General features: G+C 34.9%; 1 protein-coding gene across 1 annotated transcript in view; it reads right to left on the bottom strand.

The window, feature by feature from the left end:
* The window catches only part of LOC131805959 (insulin gene enhancer protein isl-1-like), a 61,234-nt gene that overhangs the window by 8,602 nt on the left and 33,667 nt on the right, over positions 1-18,965 (bottom strand). The window contains exons 2-4 of the mRNA XM_059129771.1: positions 5,106-5,295; positions 2,892-3,022; positions 2,623-2,817 (exon numbers count right to left, since the gene is read on the bottom strand). Of these exons, the coding sequence (XP_058985754.1) occupies positions 2,623-2,817; positions 2,892-3,022; positions 5,106-5,295 (516 nt within the window). The remainder of the gene's footprint in view (positions 1-2,622; positions 2,818-2,891; positions 3,023-5,105; positions 5,296-18,965) is intronic.

Below are 18,965 nucleotides of genomic sequence, written 5' to 3'. Positions count from 1 at the left end.
ATAGAAAAGATCAAAGTGACATAAAAAGAAACATTGTTCCTTGAATACTCTAAGTAAAATTATGTACATGTCGTATGGTTTGATAGCTTTGAAATTAGCATTTTGCAATTTAAACATTTGCCAAGAAAATTATGTGTAAACGGTTGAGGCTTTACATTGATATAATATTTAACCTCGGGAAATGTTGATAGGTGGGCAAGTAAATTTTATGATTCAAAATCACTTAATAAACATAAACACGTGTCAAGAAATTACGATATTTTTTATTTCTTATAGTACACGGATAAAAAAATATGTTTGTATATGCTCTGTTCCAGAACTTGCAAGAATCTACTATTTCTGAAATTTTTGCGATATCATAAAAGCATTAAAGTTGCTGTTTAGATACAGATAGGTTATCCTGTCATTTATAGGATATTTAAATGTATGTTACTGGCATTTACATAAGACAATTTGTCTGGAGCCACATATTTACACACTTCATAGATTGCTTGTCTTATAGCCTAACATTTCTTAAAGACCATTTAATGCTATAATTTTTTATATTGGAGACAATTTTGAAAAGTACCAAATTTGTTAAAAAAAGATCGCATTAGTTGCTCTGTTCCAGAATTGCAAGAAGGTGAAAGCTTTAACTACAATAACCGATTTTCCGTTATGATACTGAACAAAATTTCAAACTAGTAGATTCTGGCAGGTTCTGAAACAGATGAAGTATAAGTAAGGATTTTTGAACGATCTTAAATCCCTTTAAAATATTCTCATATTCTCTCAGTGCATCAGCCTAAAAATATGCAATATATTTCAAACGAAAAGTGTTTACCCAAATGTAGTTAGCTAGCTTGATCAAATTGATGATCGATTATCAACGAATGTAAACATGCGTCGATCATTGGAGGGCGGCATCGATGTATGTTATCTTAAGTGTGACGTTGATCACGGCTTGTTGCGGAGTTATACGCAACGAACTTTTCTAAGAAGTTGTTGAGCCAATGTTTTTTACACAAAGCGCTAAACGCTTGAATGCAACAATTAAACATTTACTTTGCACTTATTTGTCATTTGTTGTCTTCTTTTTTTTGAAGATCTTCTACGACTGCGTACCATCATGTCGATTGGAGTTCGTTTTAGTGTCGCAGCGCAGCACTTTGAACATTGATTGCATTACATAGAAATGAATATTTACAAACAAACTCACACCCCCTCTCGCGTTTTCCCTGTTTGGTTGTAATTGACAACATAGATAGAGAGTTGCCTAATATGTACAAAAACAATGTAAATATTTGAGGAAAATTCACATATGTCCACATAAAATTGATGACAGTTGTGCAAAACTTCCAGCAAACAAAAAAAAAATGGTGCCTAGTTGTATCGCCCGCCATTCGGTCTGGCCTTTGTTTTAGTCCAACGCCTTCAGTGCCATTTTTCTGTACGATGTTTGAGGTGATATTTTTAGTTACATTTGTTGTTGTCGTTTTTTTGTCTTTGTTCTAGTCAAACAACTAGATTATGTCGTTGATATGATGTGACACGTGCAGCAATATGTCGCTTCATAGCAACACCAACAACTTTGTACTATTATCGAATGCTGTTTGCTTATCGATATATTGTCTTCTCCATAGACCAGACAAAACTGCGGCTTGTTCTCTCTGTAGTTTAACACTATTAGTTCTAAGAATTTTTCGCATTTACTTTTTGAAAAAAAAAATTAACAAAAATAGAAAAGGAATCAAACATTTACCGCAAACATTTGTGTTCATAATTTGTGGTATTTTTGGAATCAATAATTGTGCAATTTGACATGTGGCACGACCTCATTAAAGTTTGGGTTAAATCTCTTTGTAAACCATGGTGGAAGAAGAAGAAGTCGCATCAATACAGCTGCTGCGACAATGATTGAAACCATAGAATAAAAAGCCAACAAAGTATAAAACATTTTGAGATTTAATCTGGTTTTTAAAATTTGCAGGAATATCTTTAGTATGGCGCCATGGTAGAATAATATAGGTAGATGCATCAATGCTTGGGAACATTGATATGTCAAAATTTTAAAAATGTTTTATCAAATATAAGTATATTTTTAAATGTTTTCTTGTTATCCTATGAATTTTTCAACAATTGATATAAATTTCAATAATTTTTCATTCACCATTTTCAATTTCAAAATTAGTTTGACAGTTCATTGTCCCAGCAGCTGTGTCGATGCGACTACCTTTATTCTCCTACCATGATATGGCGCCATGGAAGACTATCTAAATGACGTGCTTTATTAAAATGCGTTTACATGTAACAGTTAACAAGAAAAGACAACTATTGTAACGTCACTAATCCGCCAAAATGCATTACGAATTACGAGAATGGCAATAAAAATTATGATGGTTTAGAGTTATTACAATAATTATAATACATTCTTTGGACATTTTGTAATTTTATCGTAATTTATATGTAAACAATCGTCATGAATACATTATAAGACTATAATGTAAACTAGCTACTTTGTGCACATTTTTAGCATAGGATAATTATATATCTTCATAACATTTTACTTTGTTGGAATTAGCATGAAATTTAAGAAATTAAGTTTCAAAATTTATTTTTCAGTTTTACATTAAAAACACTCACCTGACATTGAACCCAATTCGCTGGAATGATTATTATTATTGCTAAGACTTGAATGATTGTTATTATTACTACAGCTATTGTTATTGTTGCTTTCCAATGACGATGAGGTCAAACTGCTTTGGGAGGATTTTTCCAGTACATCATGGTCATCTTTACAATATAAAATGCCACCATCTCTTAACGCAAATTCATCACCTATGAATAATAATAAAAAACACAACAAATTATTATGATATTACTAATTGGATTGTAATCCAATAAACATTTACCTGGCAGTAATTGTCTCGCACAGGCTGAACAACGAAAACATTCTATGTGGAAGATTTTCGTTTTGGCCCGCATCACAAAATCGCTTTTACTAAAGGAATTGCCACATTTATCACATTTGGTGCCGAATAATCTGTAAACAATAAAAACAAAACAAAAAATTACATAAAATATATGCAAATTGCTTAGATTTATTCATTTAAATATGTACTTTAAATATTTTCAAGTTCAATTTCATGTGCATTTCAAATTATCATGTAAAAAATAGAGAAGCCTATTTGTTTTTCCATTTTTTTTATTTTATTTTTGCATAAATTATTTATCTCCTCTTTGAGAGTTTGTTAATCAAAAATTTTATCAGTTTTTTTTTGTTTGTGCTTTATTATATTTTGGTTACTTTGTGTCTTTGTTGAACCATCAATCAAACAGGTAAAGTGCTAATTTATTACTTTAACGCTTGAATTGTTAATAAATTGTTTAAACATTTACATAAATACGCATTGTTTTGTTTGATTTATTTTATGAGTTGTACTAAACAAAAAAGTCACAAGTCTACAAACCCAACGACACAATGTCGAGCAAACAGTGAACATTTAAATGTCATAAAAACAACACAAATAACGAACAGCAGCAACACAGTGGCAAACAGCTGATTTTGACATGTTAGAGAGAAATGCTTCTAAACAACTATTTGCAATGAAATAAAATGGTTATAAATCTATTAGTTATATAATGACAACTTTAATGAGCTAAACTAATTGTGTTTCATTTGGAAATTATTTCAACTGCAAAATATTATTTGGCTGCTGTTCTGTGTAAATCTGTTCTCATTCTATCCTCTACTAATTTTCACAAAATATCTAATAGAATTCACATGTTCACATTTCGCATAATGTTAATTATCAAATTATTGCATTATTTAATCAAAAAACGCGCAATGTAAACGTGCATAATAACACAAATTATGTATGTTTATACCTAGCAAATATATGTATGTCAAATTTCGTTTCGTTATTGCCGTTAAGCTTTGCCTATTTAAGTAGTTGCTACAAATAAACTAATTTGTTGCACAAACATAAAATTGTATTTGGGTAAACACGTATATAATATGTGTGTGATATATGCATATATGTATGTGCCGAGATCTCATGACCGGCTGATTAAATGATTGATGATGATACAGCTATTTTTTGCAAAGTTTTGGGCAGCAAGTAAATGGTTGAGGGAGAGGGAAAACAAATAGCCTGTACTATGCTAATTATGTTCGTCTTTTCCCCATTTTTTGGTAACAAGGTTTTCATCACTAGGAACACTGTGAATGAAACAGCTGTTCGATGTTTTTGACATTTAACAGGAATAGACGTCAACATTTTTTTCATATCTAACTTTGATAATGATTTCGATTGAAGACTACGAGTAGATGCATCAGCGCTTTGGAACATCTATATGTCAAAAATTTTTAAATGTTTTGTCAAATATAAGTAGACTTTTATTTATTTTTCTTATACAACACAAATCGGAGGTTGTTATGATATACATTTTTCAGCAATTTTTACAAATTTCAATAATTTTTTATTTAAAATTTTCCATTTCAAAATAGGCTTGACAGTTGGTTGTCGATCCGTCTGTCTACCTGTATTCTTCTACCATGATATATCTTATGGCAAAAATACAGAAGTTGCATCAACACATCTGTTGGTAGACTCAACTGTCAAACATCTTTTTTAAATTCAAAATTTTAATTGAACACTATTCAATTAAATTTGCTGAAAATAACATATCAAAACAGCCTCTGAACAACATAATATAAGAGAATAGTAAAAAACATATTTATGATGACAATGTTCAGAAGTTCAGAATGACAATGTTCAGAAGTGCTGATGCATCTATTTGTATTATTCTGCCATGGTATAATCATAGTGCGTTTATATATAAAAAATATTTAACCGGTGTAATCGACATAATTAACCAATCACAATGAATTTATGGTATGTTTCTCATAGACAAATTTATTGTGATTTGTCAATTCTCAGGGTTAAAACGGATAAATATTTCGTGTGTAAACATACTTTTAAATCAAAAATAATATCTTAAGATGAAATATAATTATCATTTGTGTTCTCCAACATAACAAATACTGTCTATGAGAAAACTCGATAGTAATTCTACTCTTGTATCAGTATTTAAATATTTTGCCCCGTATTGTGTAAACTTACCGTACATAATCGCGTTTGCAATAGGTCTTGCCATCACGCACAAAACACGTACAACTTTCGTCAAGGAATTGCCGACATTCTTGGCATTTTAGGCACGCTGCATGCCATTCTAAATCGGGAGCCACACGCAGGATATATTGATCATGAATTTGCCCACCACAACCCACACATAACGATAGTCGTTGTTTTTCTGTAAAGGAAGAAAGAAAAATTAAAGAGAAGATTAGTTGTTGTTTTAGTGTTGGCGAAGGATATTAATTATATTTGTAGTAAAATTGAAGAATTTGTAAAACAGTGTATTAGACATTTTTTAATTTTAGAAGCCATGTTTCTATGGAAAAATCTTAGAGAGAAAACCATTATCTCTCATTAAAGAGTTCTAAATTGTCGTCCAATTTGTCAACAAACACACCGGCATTAAAGAGATCTGGCCACATATCACATTTGATGTTGTAGTGAGGTTATAATGGTTGAAGAATATAGATAGTCGCATCGACACAGCTGCTGGGACAATGAACTGTCCATGGTAGAAGAATATAAATGCAATATTTGTAATTACAATGTCTTTAATACCTCTTAAATGTTGACTATGCATTTTGAGAGTATAGAGGAAACTTTAAATCGATTTTAGTCTGATTTCAAAGTGAGACGAAACTATTTGTTTATATTTCGTACTGTGAAATAAATAAATTATTTTTGTTATTCTTTGTACAATTGAAGCAACAACAATTGTGACGGAGAAAAAGATATATTCATGTTTTTGTTCAAGAACAACTTTTCTTCAGAACAAAGTGGAAAAAGTTTTGCAGTTTGTTTGTCTCGTTATGATTCAAGTACATGCTTGAATATTTAAGCATCCAAAAATGGGGTGATGGGAGTTGTCGAAGGCCAAAACGAAAAGCGACTGGAAATATTGGATACAAACAAAAAAACTTTTGTACAATCTCAATTTTCACCCCCCAAGAAAAAGTAGCCAGTACCTGAAGAAAAAGTTTGGTTGACGTATTTAGTGATGTTTAAAAAACGTTTTGCCGAATTTTCTCTTGCAACTTGGGATTTGTTTTTTTGTGCAACGAAAAAATATCATATTTTTTCCTTTTTGGTTTTACTTCGTAAGAGAAACGCACAAGGGAAAATGCCAGTAAAACCAAAGAAAAGTGTACATGTATATGTGAAGGTTTTTTTTTTGTATTGGCAGCATAAACCTCGTAACCATATTCATTCATACCCTTAGCCACACTTTTGTCTTTCATTTTGGTGGTATCAACGTTTTTTGTTGTTGTAGATATCATGCATTATTTATAAAGGCGGAGCAGACAAGATTATACGTTTCTTTGCCCCCCCCCTCTCTTTTCTTTCCCTTATTCTCTGCAAAAATCAAAAGAATCTGGTTTGTATATTAAAAACTTACACTAAAGGCAAAAAGATGGAGCACATTTCACTAATAAACAAACGTTGTTTTTATAAAAACAAAAATAAAGGGATAAAGCCTGACCATTTTGCAACAACAAAATACTACGGTATCCCGAACAAACAAGCCAAACTGCTCTAGCACATTTCACTTTAGAAATTGAGGCAAGTATTTTATCTTGCACTTTGGAAAATCAGCCAACTTAAAAATAGAAGACGAAAATGTAACTAGATCTGAATAAGAGCGGGTTTTAGTCGAAAACAAGCATGGTGGGCTAACCAAAGAACTTAGAAATGATTTTCCAATAGATTTTCACATCATACAACAAACTTTTATTTGCCAAAATCTAGGTTGAGTGTATCCTTTGTTACACCGAACGTGTTTTCATAAAAGTCATTTATTTGACAACATGCCATTGTCAAAATTTATATTTTCAACACATCAGAGGTGGGAACCCGTTTTCTTTTCAGTGCAATTTGACAAGGTAAATTACAGAAAATGAAGAGATGGATATGCTTCTCAATGTTACCATGATTAGATCAATACCACTGGACAATACCACTCGCATTGTCAAAATATTTGTTTATGTTTTCATACGTTTAATTCACATTTGTATACATTGGCAATGCGGGGGGATCATAAATGGTAGAAGAATACAGGTAGTCGGATCGACACAGATGCTGGAACAATGAACTGTCAAACCGATTTTGGAATTGAAAATCTTGAATGAAATATTATTAAAATTTGTAAAAACTGTTGAAAAATGCATGTCGTTACAATTTTCGATTTGCTTCGTATAAGAAAACATAAAAATCTACTTATTTTTGACAAAACACTTTAAAAGTTTTGACATATCAATGTTCCCAAGCGTTGATGCATCTACCTATATTCTTCTACCATGGGATCATCGTCTGATTTTACAAATCTGGTGAATATTTCGTACTTTGGTTCCAATCACAATAAATGCTTGTGGAGAAGAAGTAGAGACCCGAAATCCACTTTCCGAAAAAAAACAAACATCGAAGAAAATGTCACCAAGAATATCAACAGAAGGGAGGTAACTTTAAAACATGGCTTATCCATTAGGTCATCCGCATGGTAGAAGAATACAGAAAGTCGCATCGACACAGCTGCTGGGTCAATGAACTGTCAACCAATTTTGAAATTGAACATTTTGAATGAAAAATAATTGAAATTTGTAAAAATTGTTGAAAATGCATATCAGAACAACCTATTTCGTATAAGAAAACATATAAAAATCTATATATGTTTAAAAAAACATTGAACAAATTTTGACATATCAATGTTCCCAAGCGATGATGCATCTGCCTGTATTCTTCTGCCATGGGTCATCCGAATAGACCAGCTGATTTCACCAGCATTGTCAAAATACATGTCAATGTGAATTAAACGTGTGAAAACGTAAATAAACATTTTGAGGGTTTATGAGGGTTTTTCAATCTCAATGGTAGTTTTTCATTCTGACTTAAAGTATGTTTACATACAAATCTTTATCCAGGTTAACCATTCAGTATACATATGATAAGATTTTGTATGAGAATGACCTGATTATTAGGTCCTACATAAAATATTCCCTCGAAAATAATACTCATGTCGTAATCCCAATTTCAAATCAAATGCAACAGACTTTTTTCAAGCACTGTACGTTTGCAGTAAATCTATATACAAACGTTCATATAACTCTGTATTTACATACACACATACATATAGTATGAGTATGCATGTATATTATCTCTGTTATATACAACTGGCTGATGATTATGATGTTGTTGCTGACTTGCTGCTGTGCTTTTTTTTTGTTTTGGTATTGTTGTTGGTAGTCGTGGCTATTAAAACTGTTAAAGCTTTAAGCCTGCTGGTTTTTCTGCAGTTGCTGTTGTTGTTGCTTCTTTCCTCTTCTTCCTCGATATGGGGGTTTTGTATGGTGGTGGGGCCACCATTGCTGTTGCTAAAAACACAAGAACATGATGGCTACGTTTAATAAGATACGAAAGAGTATAGAAGTGGCGGATCAAGCAGCAAATATGCACACACACACACAGAAACCCAGATGGATAGCAGCAGCAACAACAACCTTCCATTAAACAATAGGTGTGTATGATACTCACTGCGTGTGTTTGTCTTGTGCCAGGGGGAATGGAACACAAAGAATGGGATGGGATGGCCGGTTGGTTGGTTGGTTTGATGGCAGATATTGGATACATCCAGCCAGCCAGCCAGCCATCTATGGATACAGAAGTTAAGTAACTTTTTTGTTTACGTTTTGCTTTGCTTTGTCCATAATGAAGTTCTTGCAGGTTTGATTTTTTCATTGGTTTCTTGTCGGTCGGCTTGTTTGTCAGTCGGTCGTCTCTGTTCCTTTTGTTATTTACGCGCGCACGCAATCTTAAATACTTTGGGGAGGCTGTACTTTATGTGTGTGCGTGTGTTTGTCCGATTTGTTTTGGGACTCCTTTGGTGAACACAATGTGTATCCACACAAAGACCCACACACACATACACATTGAAACATCGGGCCACAATCTCCATTTTGTATCATTTATACCTTTTTGTGGGGACAAACGTAGATAGACCTTTAATTTCAATCTTATTCTTCTTCTTCTGCGTTTTTTTTTTTTGGAAAACTTGGATGAAGTTTTGTTTTTATCCTCTTTACTTCTGGCACTTTAATATTAGACATTTTCTAAATGGTCGGTCCTGTTCGGTATGAGCTGGTGTTTAGCCAGCCAACCTTGGTCGGTCATAATGTTGATAGCCGCCACTGCAAACAAAACCAGATCCTGCGCAATGTAAAGTTCCGTTTGTTGGTCTGTATCACAGTCATGCACTTGTTTTGGGTTTCCATATCATCATGGCACTTCTTGCCCACACCCACTCAAAAATGGTGTTTTCATCATAAACGTAATGGAGATTTAAACACCGAGGACTAGATATTGAATAAGGGATGAATTTGGGTATTCCATTAAAAGTATTTGGCTTGAATATGAAGGATATTTAAAGAGGGGAACCTGTTCAAAACCGAAACATATTTAAAACTGAAGCAGCTGATTAATGTAAAAATTAGAAATTCAGAACCCACAAAATTTAAAAAATCAGTTTAAATGACCTAATTTGTTTACTTAAAGCATGGCGCAAGAACAAGGTGTTTCTTACAATTTAAAAAACCAGATGAAATGTCAAAATTTGTTTACAATTTTTGGCTATTTGTTTATCATTTGCTCTGTGATTTCAATCACAATAATGCATTTTGACATAACATGTGGTAGTCAGCTGGCTTGGAAGGAGGACCTTATACTTGGGCCATGACTTAAAACTAATTTAAGGAAGGTTTATTAAAACTTGTTTGGTATAAATAAGGCTTTATGCTTACTTTTGACCTTCGTACTGTAAATTAAAATAAGTATTTTGACAGCTATTCTATGATAACGTCAAAACTTGTATTTTCACAGTTTGTTATTATTTCGTACTGCGGTTCCAATCCGAATAAATATTTTGAGAAGTCGTTTGGATAATCAGCTGTGTTAAATGTTGCTATTGTGCCATGGTTCAGCCGCTTTTCCATGGTAGAAGAATACAGGTAGTCGCATGAACTGTCAAACAAATTTTGAAATTGAAATTTTTTAATGAAAGATTATTCAAATGTGCAAAAATCGTTAAAAAATGCATATTACAACAACGTCCGATTGGTATCGGATAAGAAATCTTATAAAACCTACTTATTTTTGAAAAATCATTTAAAAATGTTTGACATATGTACCGGTATTCTTCTACCATGTGCTTTTCTTATAAGCTGTCAAAGGCTTAATCTGACGAAATGTAATGTCAAATTTTCCATACGTACAAGTTGAACATACCATGTGATACATGGCGACATTTCAGTTGTGAAATACATGAGTAAAGTAAATAGGTATTTTTTTCGATTGGAATGGATTTACAACATAAAAATGATGTAAACATATTGGTTCAACTTAAAAAGCTAGTGGAATCTTCATATGACGTCATTTACAGAAAGATGGGATTTCAATCACAATAGTTGTCTTCATTCTCCCTCTATCAGTTATTACTTTTTTCGTAGAAATATTATCCCAGCCAGATATTAAGGATTTCTTTTCTTTTCCTTTAATGAGCAAAGTTAATCTATTTAACTCCGATACACTATTCCGTGTACAATTTAATATTACAAAACACCTCAAAATGTTTGATAATCACATTTTGTTATTCATTTCCTCCTTAACTAGCTTACAAATTCAATGTTATTCCCCCTCCCTTCTTGTTTTTGACCACTGGGTAACTTATCATTGCAGGTTTGTTCTTTAGGCTTTGCTTTATGATTTCTTCTTCTTTTTTGCTTTTTTCCTATTTCTGGCCTATGGCATGGCGTAGTTGTCCGTCGTTCTGGCTTTTATCAACGCCAAGGCATGATGCCTTCTATAACCAAACACTGGAGGGGGAAAACCTGATCCTATCTTTCGGAGCTTAAATGTTTTTATCTAATTACATGCGTTTCTTCTTGTTTTTCGCATTTATTTTCCTGGTCCTTCAGTGTTTGGTGTGTCTTGTTGTTGTTTGTTTTGTCCAGCTTGTTGTCTAAAGTTTACTTGTATCTGTCTATACCTGCTGCCTTTCGTCGTAGTCGTACATTTGTAGCGTTTTATTGATATCAACACCAGGGTTGTGGCAATGCGTTTTGGCCCCAATGTAATTGTTAACTCCTAGATCAGAGACAGCGAGTGAGTGAGAGAGAATGAGAAGTTCACTTGACACAACAAGCAAGTATACATTTGGACTATGAACATCGTTGGACTCTTGTCCAGCTGAATAGCCAGCCAGCCAGTCAGTCAGCCGTTTACAATGATGGATGTTTTGACATACTTTAAATGGCCAAAAACAAACAAATAAACATGACTTGGGAAAAAATAATGTCGCATATCAAGGAAATTATGTAAATTGTCGTCTCTCTTAACATGTGTGAGTAACAGTTTTTTGTTTTTGTCGAGAAGAGTGACATTTGTTTAACAACAAAATAACCTTTTACACATACACATACTATATACATATGTGTATATTAAATGGATACATTTGAGAAAGTTTTGAGACATAAATTATTCATTTGGAAAAAAGAAACTAGGATCATGAAAGGGAACGGCGAAGGTAGAAACACATTTTCGCATCTTAATAGGAAAAAGTAAAACTATATGAAATAAGGACTGCAACACAAATTGACTGATGAAAGTGAAATTATTGATACTGGCAGCGTAGCTCGACGTCAAGGAAGTGGACGGAAAAAAGCAGCAACATCAGCAGAAATGGTTCGAAAAGTAATGAAGCGACTTGATCAAACCGGTGTCGCAGTGGCCGAAAAATGGCTCGTGAGCTGAACATATCGCAATATTCTATTCGGCAAATATTGAAAAATTAGTTCGGGGTAAAGTCATTGAAATTCCAAATCGTGCAAGAACTTTCACCGCAACAGAAAGAAAATATACTCAAAAGAGCTAAAGAGTTGCTTCGCTTGACCGAAAGTGGTGAACTGGCGAATTTGTTTGTCCAGTAGTTTGTAACAAACAAAATGATCATGTTTACTTGCCAAAGAGGTCAGCTGAAAATGTGCACCTTCGGTTGGCCACCAGAACTCAAGCGTCGGCCATGGTGATGGTGTGGGTCGCCATTACAGCGGATGTCGAATATTATCGCGAAAATATTCTTGAGGGTGTATTAAAGCCTTGGGCACGCAAACATTTTGGCCGCAGACCTTGGACATTCCAACATTACTCAGCACCATCGCACTCAGCACGTGCCACCAAAAGTCCAAGAATGGTTACAAAATGAGATTCCTCGCTTCATTCCCAGCGCACAATGGCCACCAAAGTCTGGAGTATTTTGGAAAGCAAAGTTGGCACTAAAAAATACCAAGTTGTCGATCACCTCAAGCAAGCGCTTCGCCGGGAATGGGCCAAAATACCGCAGAGCAACTTTCGGGCAGCCTGCGACGGTTTCATTGACCGTTTGAAGGCCAGAATTCGTGCCAAAGGTTACCAATTCCAACAAATCTAAACTGATTATAAAATTTGATGCTATTTCCGACATTTTTTGCTTTCATTTAATAAAATTAAATTATGGCGTTTGACTTTGTTTAAGTTTTTTATCTCACCCTGTAAGCATACTTTAATCTTGGCGTGCAATCAAAGAAACAAAATCTGGAATCCTTCAAAATGACTAATCCCTTTTATGATGCTCTGAAAGTTATTGTTTATCACCCAAAACTTGTCGTTGCTCCTGGCGCCAAAAATCTATAAAAATTGTTTATAAAAATTCTCCTTTTTATAGGTTTATTTATTTTTTTTATCTAGACCATAAATAACTTCGGGCAAAACTGACCGCACCTTTACCTAAAAAAGCCCAGAGCTTTATTGCATTTTCTTAAAACCAAGACAAAACTCCATTCCTTCATTCATTGCCAAAGATCATGTGACGGACTTGTCGTCTGATGATCATTGTTTGGTCGTTCCTATCAAACAACAAACTCAAACACTTTTGAGTCATTTCTGTTCATTTGAATGCAACGGCGGGGAGAAACAAACAAAGCCAAAGAGAGAGTGAGAGAGGGAGAGTGCAAGAAAACTAAAACATTATCGATGTTGTCATCTGGGTTGTGATGACAACTTCTTGGATTCGAACTGCAAGGAAGTGTTCGTTTATAGAAACCGAACGATTTGTTTGTAAGAACTTCTCCAGGTAGAGAAGATGGAAAGACCTCCACATACAGGTGATACCCGTCCACGGGGACGAACTTTGTTGTGGTTGATATTGATGATGCTGATGCTGATGGCTTCCATTGCTCTGAAGCCGAGCTGCCGCCAGACTTATGTACACATCAAACGAAATACCACTTGGTCTTTGTCGTAAGTCTCCATTCCCCCTGCCGCCGCTCTCCCTTGCAAAATAAGGTAAAATAAATACAAGATCTTTGCCGAAGAACTCCATTTGTTATACGGCGTTTCGGCTGTTTAGATTTTGCCCGCCAACATAAATTGCTGCACCACCGCCGCCACCTCCCTCCCTCCACATTGCAACGTTGGTGTTGAACGGAGTGCAGTAGCATCAAAAATTAAAGCGACCATCAAAATTACGCTTTGACAGTCTACTATCATCAAGAGTTACGTTTAGCGTTTCGTTGCTTGTCGTGTTGTTGTTTGTTTTCGTTTTCATTTTGCTTTACTTTGCCGCCACACATCTACTTCTACATCTTCTGCTGGTGGTGATGATCCGGTGTCTTCTTGACCATGGCCAGCCAGCCAAGTGGTCCGATGCTTGTTTTATTCAAATGTGCTCAATAAACACTTGAGAGCGGCTTCTTTATGGTTACTCCATCGTTCATCGGCTAATGTGACAACAAAGACGGCGACTATTGACATTGGAGTTCTGAGGGAGACAGCCAAATGTAGTTATTGATTTTTGTCGTTGTGGTTTGGGCCTTTTGGCCAGAGACTGACGGCCGGCCGGCCAATTTTCACATTCACAAAAGGTTAATTAATTAATGAACTTTATTAAGGATTCCCACAGGTGAGAAGGAGAGAGAGCAGCAGAGGTGTGGGTTTTTATTGATTTCGATTCTGGTTCATATCAAAAGGAATGTCAAGTATTTCCGTTAGAAGGCAATCGGCAATCTCCTTCCATTACTTTTGTTGTGTTTCATGCTATCGATTCACCTCAATCCCCTTTTTAGATCCCCTTGAAAATACCCCAAAATACAAAATCCTTTTTTTTGTGGCTTCTAATCTGCCAAACAGCTGAAAAATAGTTTTACCTTTTCTACTTTGCTTATGTGTGAAACTATATCACAAATCCCTGACTGACTGAATGACAGACTGACTGCCTCAACTGGGCTTAATGTGGCGCACATAAACTTCTCGATTGACAGACAAAAGTGTCTCCAGTTTTATCTACAAAATTGATGAGTCTCTGAGTCAAACATACAAACGAACGAACCAAGCGATCGAACAATGTTGGTTGCTGGCTTGTGTATGAGTGTGTGTGTGTGCATGGGAGGTAGTGGATGAAATTTAGGCACGTGTTCGGACATCATTACTTTGGATTTTTTATGTGTTTTGGATACGTCGATTCGATTCCCTTCAGCCATTTGGCGACCCAAATTGTTGTGAACATTGTTGGCGGCTTGGAATACCTTTGGTGGAACGTCATTGTCGTTGCCTTTTTTGGTTTGTTTTTGAAAAGAGGAGCCCAGGTAGAAACCAAATCAAAGGTATTAATGGTGTCATCATCATTGTTATGCATGGTATCTGATCTCTGTCGGGTAAATTGGTCTGCTATTGGCTTTCGTACATATTCTGGGAAAATTGTACGATTTTCTTGGAAACAAAATATGAATGCTCAAGTCCAGGGAATCCCATGGTACATGTGATAGTTAGTAGGGTAGGGAATGACATGGCATTCTTTGGAAAAATTATGAAAGTAATAATCGTGAATGTTTGGGGATTGGAGGAATGGGAAGGCGTAGCTATGCAAAGGCATATGGATATAATATTAAGGGGTATTTTAGGAATCACATGATTACCTCGATATGGGTAATAATTTGATTTTTCAGGTTTATCAGAGCAATAATTGTAATTGGGGGAATATAGATTTAAAAGTAATTATTTTTTAAAAATTAGTAATTATAAGAGATTATCGAAACCATGGGAGTTTTTAGACATTCCCACTTCTCGAGAAAAATACTTCCAACTATAATCCTTTGAGCAAACTAGACTGTTCCAAAATAACTTTAGCTGACGTCAACTAAGGTGTGTTCAAAAGAGGTGAGCGCCTGGTGCTCTTTAAAAACATTCTGGTCTGTATTGGATAGACATTTGGCAGCTTTACTGGAAACAAGACAAGGATGAACTCTGGTATGTAGTGATCGATACCAATAGTTGTCCTGACAAACTGCATAAATTAATGCGGGATAATTTATTAATTGACTCCCCCTCGCAATTACACTTGGAGGATTTCTGAGTAATGTCGCGTTAGTTCGTGACAGAATAAATGCTAGAAGTCTTTGAGCTACAAAACAAGAAATTTGGTTTGAAGAGATAAATAATATTCCAACGGGAGCAGAGTTCTGTCCTGTTGGGATGTCAAGACGATCTGTCAAAGGCTAGTCTGCTAATGGCTTATAAGACGTGAATAAGCCAAAATTTAGAATAGATGTGCTCGACAACAAAACTAAATCCTTCCTCCAAGAAATGTCAATGTTGGAGGCGTATCGAGTATTAGCTAACCCCAAGACTGGTTGAGCCTCTGCACCATACGGTAAAAACTAAATACTTTCTAATACTGAGTGGTGGATTCTAATCGAGAAATAGTATTTTCAACCAAAAACGCATGTTTTCTTTTCTGCCTTGAGTTGGTGACGTTGGGCGCCACCGTGCTGAATTTTTTAACATAATTTTTAAGCAATGATTTAAGTGTAATCGTAACTATAATCGTGTATATTTTTTAGGAATATTTTGAGAAGGACTAAATATGTTTCAAGAATTGTTGGAAATCTGCTTTAAAGAATACTTTCTGAAGTATATAAAGCTATGGATTCTTGGCATTTTATCTGTTTTGGAAGCCCCTTTTTTTTGCTTAATTTGTATATTTAAGAATTTGTGTTTTTTATATTACCTATCTATTTCTAGTCGAATACAACCATGAAGTACTGGTTTTGCGAAACCCCATTCCATTAGTTTTTTATTTAATCAAATCCAAAAAAACGTGACTTCCTCAGGGTCTATCAAAAAATACTCAATTTGTCATAAAATTGTAAAATATTTCATTGCTATCTGGCATCTCATGAATACCCCTAATGTGGGTACGTATGTATGAATATCTAAGCATATATTAACAAATATTCGGCGTTAGTTTTTGCTGGTATTACAATTCGCCAGACTAATCCATCCATCCATCCACCGAACCAACCATCCATGCAGCACCCAAAAGAAAAAAAAAACTAAACGGCATCCGTCATACTTTTCGTAGACAAAGATAACAAGTATCTGTGTAAAGATTAAAATTGAGCTTGTATCGTTTTCAGTTGATGTTGTTCATTCGTTGGTTTAAATCTTTTCAGTTTTTGCTTGGTGGCTTGGTATGGCTATCTCTTAATAACCGGTAGTGATTCTAACTTAAATGACGTGCACAATTTGGAAGCTACCATGAGTTTGGCAATGTGCATTTTTTTTGTTGCCGTTGTGAATTTGGCTATGGACTGCAGTTGGTCGATTGGTTGGTTGGTTGGTAGTACATCAACCCAGATGAGTAGCATGGCAAAGTACGGCAAAATACCTAACAAAATATGATGGAGGAGATGAAGCAGTTAGCATTGGCTCTGGGGCTAAAATCTTATCTCTTATATTTTTGTGAATTTCGGTTGTTTTGCCCGGTAAACTGGGCAAAAACTGCAGCATGTTGTAAGATTTCGTCTGTGCGGTTTGGGTGCTGACTGTGTTCGTTCGTTGGTTGGATGGCTGATTTTTTCATTCTGTTTCATATTTGTAGAGGGTCCACATCTGTCTGTCCACACAAACAAATATACGAACGTTGCATTCAGTTCATTTTATATATTTTTTCTACTACGGCTTTTGATTGTATTATTGTTGTTGTTGTTGTTGACGTTGACGTCGTTTCATTGAAATTTATTCACTTTTCCAATGTTTCGATTTTTATACATTTTTGTATTTTTTCCTTTGATAGATTTCCGACCTGATAAACAGCAAACAAACATATTCACTCGCATTCATCTATACATACAAAACACACACACATGATGATGATGCTGGTGCTGATGATGACAAGAATGTTGCATGGATAGGGTCCAGAGTCTACTACTGATGATGCTGATGAGATTCATCTAGGGATACATATTGTATGTAAATTATTTTTCTCGTTATACAAACTGAACCAAACTGAAGACGACCAATAAAGGAGCCCTCACTCCCGACAAAAAATTATCAAAATACATGGAAACTCTATGGGAGGTTTATTGGACTTTAATGAAAAAAAAAAAAATATATGCATACAAGCAATGATATTCCAATTAGATTGTAAAATTTACATTGAACAACTTGTCGAAAACTGGAAAAGATTTTCTATGATTCGTAAATGTTATGCAACAGTAGTCGGTATTTGAGTTAATTTTTTGAAAAACTAATCCCATAATTTAAAATAATTTTTATGAGTTCAAATAACTGTGGCTTGTGATTTTACTAATTACACTTCAAGAATACCGGTTTTGGGTGTCATTGGGTCAATGTTTTTTTTTATATAAACATTTTGAATTTTATGGCCAAGAAAGTCCAGCAAAACAAGCACTAATCAGTGATCTCAGATCATGTTTGTTTTTCTGTTAGGAAAAGGTGTTCCCCAACAAATGTTTAAGTTTTTAAAGCTCTCTTATCAACGGATCAAAGAAACTTGTTGAAATAATAAAAATAAACTTGGTTTACATTTCCATTAAAAAGTTTCGGCGAAACTTAACACTTTCTTATCAGTAGAGCAAGATCATATGAACATGGATCGATGATTTGTTAGGAAAATCTAAAAATAATGTTAAGCTGAATTGCTATTATAGTTGTACAGGGTGTGATGAAAAAAACTGCAACCAATTTCAGATTGCTGTTATCTAATTTTAAGTCTCTCGTCCGACAGCTGTTAAAATTATTCCAGTGACAGCTCATTATTTTGTTTACAAGCGTACAAAAGCATTTTGGTGAGAATTTTGCAGAAAAAAAGTTACTCGTGATGGAATTCAAGCGTGATTTATTTATATTTGGCTGGAAAACCACAAGTGGCTATCGTTAGAGCACTTCAGCAACCAGCCCGACGTCAAGGAAGTGGACGGAAGAAAACAGCAATATTAGCAGAAATGGTTTAAAAAGTAAAAAAACGACTTGATAGAAACCAGTGGCCGAAAAATGGCTCGTGACCTGAACATATAGCAATATTCCATTCGGCAAATATTGAAAAATGAGCTGGGGGTAAAGCCATTGAAATTCCAAAAAGTGCAAGAACTTACACCGTCACAGAAAGAAAATAGATTCAAGAGGGCTAAAGAGTTGCTTCGCTTGGCTGAAAGTGGTGAACTGTCGAATTTGGTTTTCTCCGATGAGAAAACATTCGCTGTCCAGCAGTTTGTAAGCAAACAAAATGATCGTGTTTATTATATAAAAAGGTCAGCTGAAAATGTGCACCTTCGGTTGGCCACCAGAACTCAAGCGCCGGCCATTGTGATGGTGTGGGCCGCCATAACAGCCGATGGTCGCTCTGCGCTCGTATTAATCGACCGTGGTATCAGAAAAAAATGCCGAATATTATCGCGAAAATATTGTGGAGGGTGTATTAAAGCCTTGGGCACGCCAACATTTTGGCCGCAGACCTTGAACATTCCA

The sequence above is a fragment of the Musca domestica genome, unplaced genomic scaffold (genome assembly GCF_030504385.1).
Source record: "Musca domestica strain aabys unplaced genomic scaffold, Musca_domestica.polishedcontigs.V.1.1 68, whole genome shotgun sequence".
In the NCBI taxonomy this organism is placed as follows: domain Eukaryota; kingdom Metazoa; phylum Arthropoda; class Insecta; order Diptera; family Muscidae; genus Musca; species Musca domestica.
The sequence above is the reverse complement of the archived record's forward strand: the minus strand, read 5'-3'. Positions and strand labels throughout refer to the sequence as shown.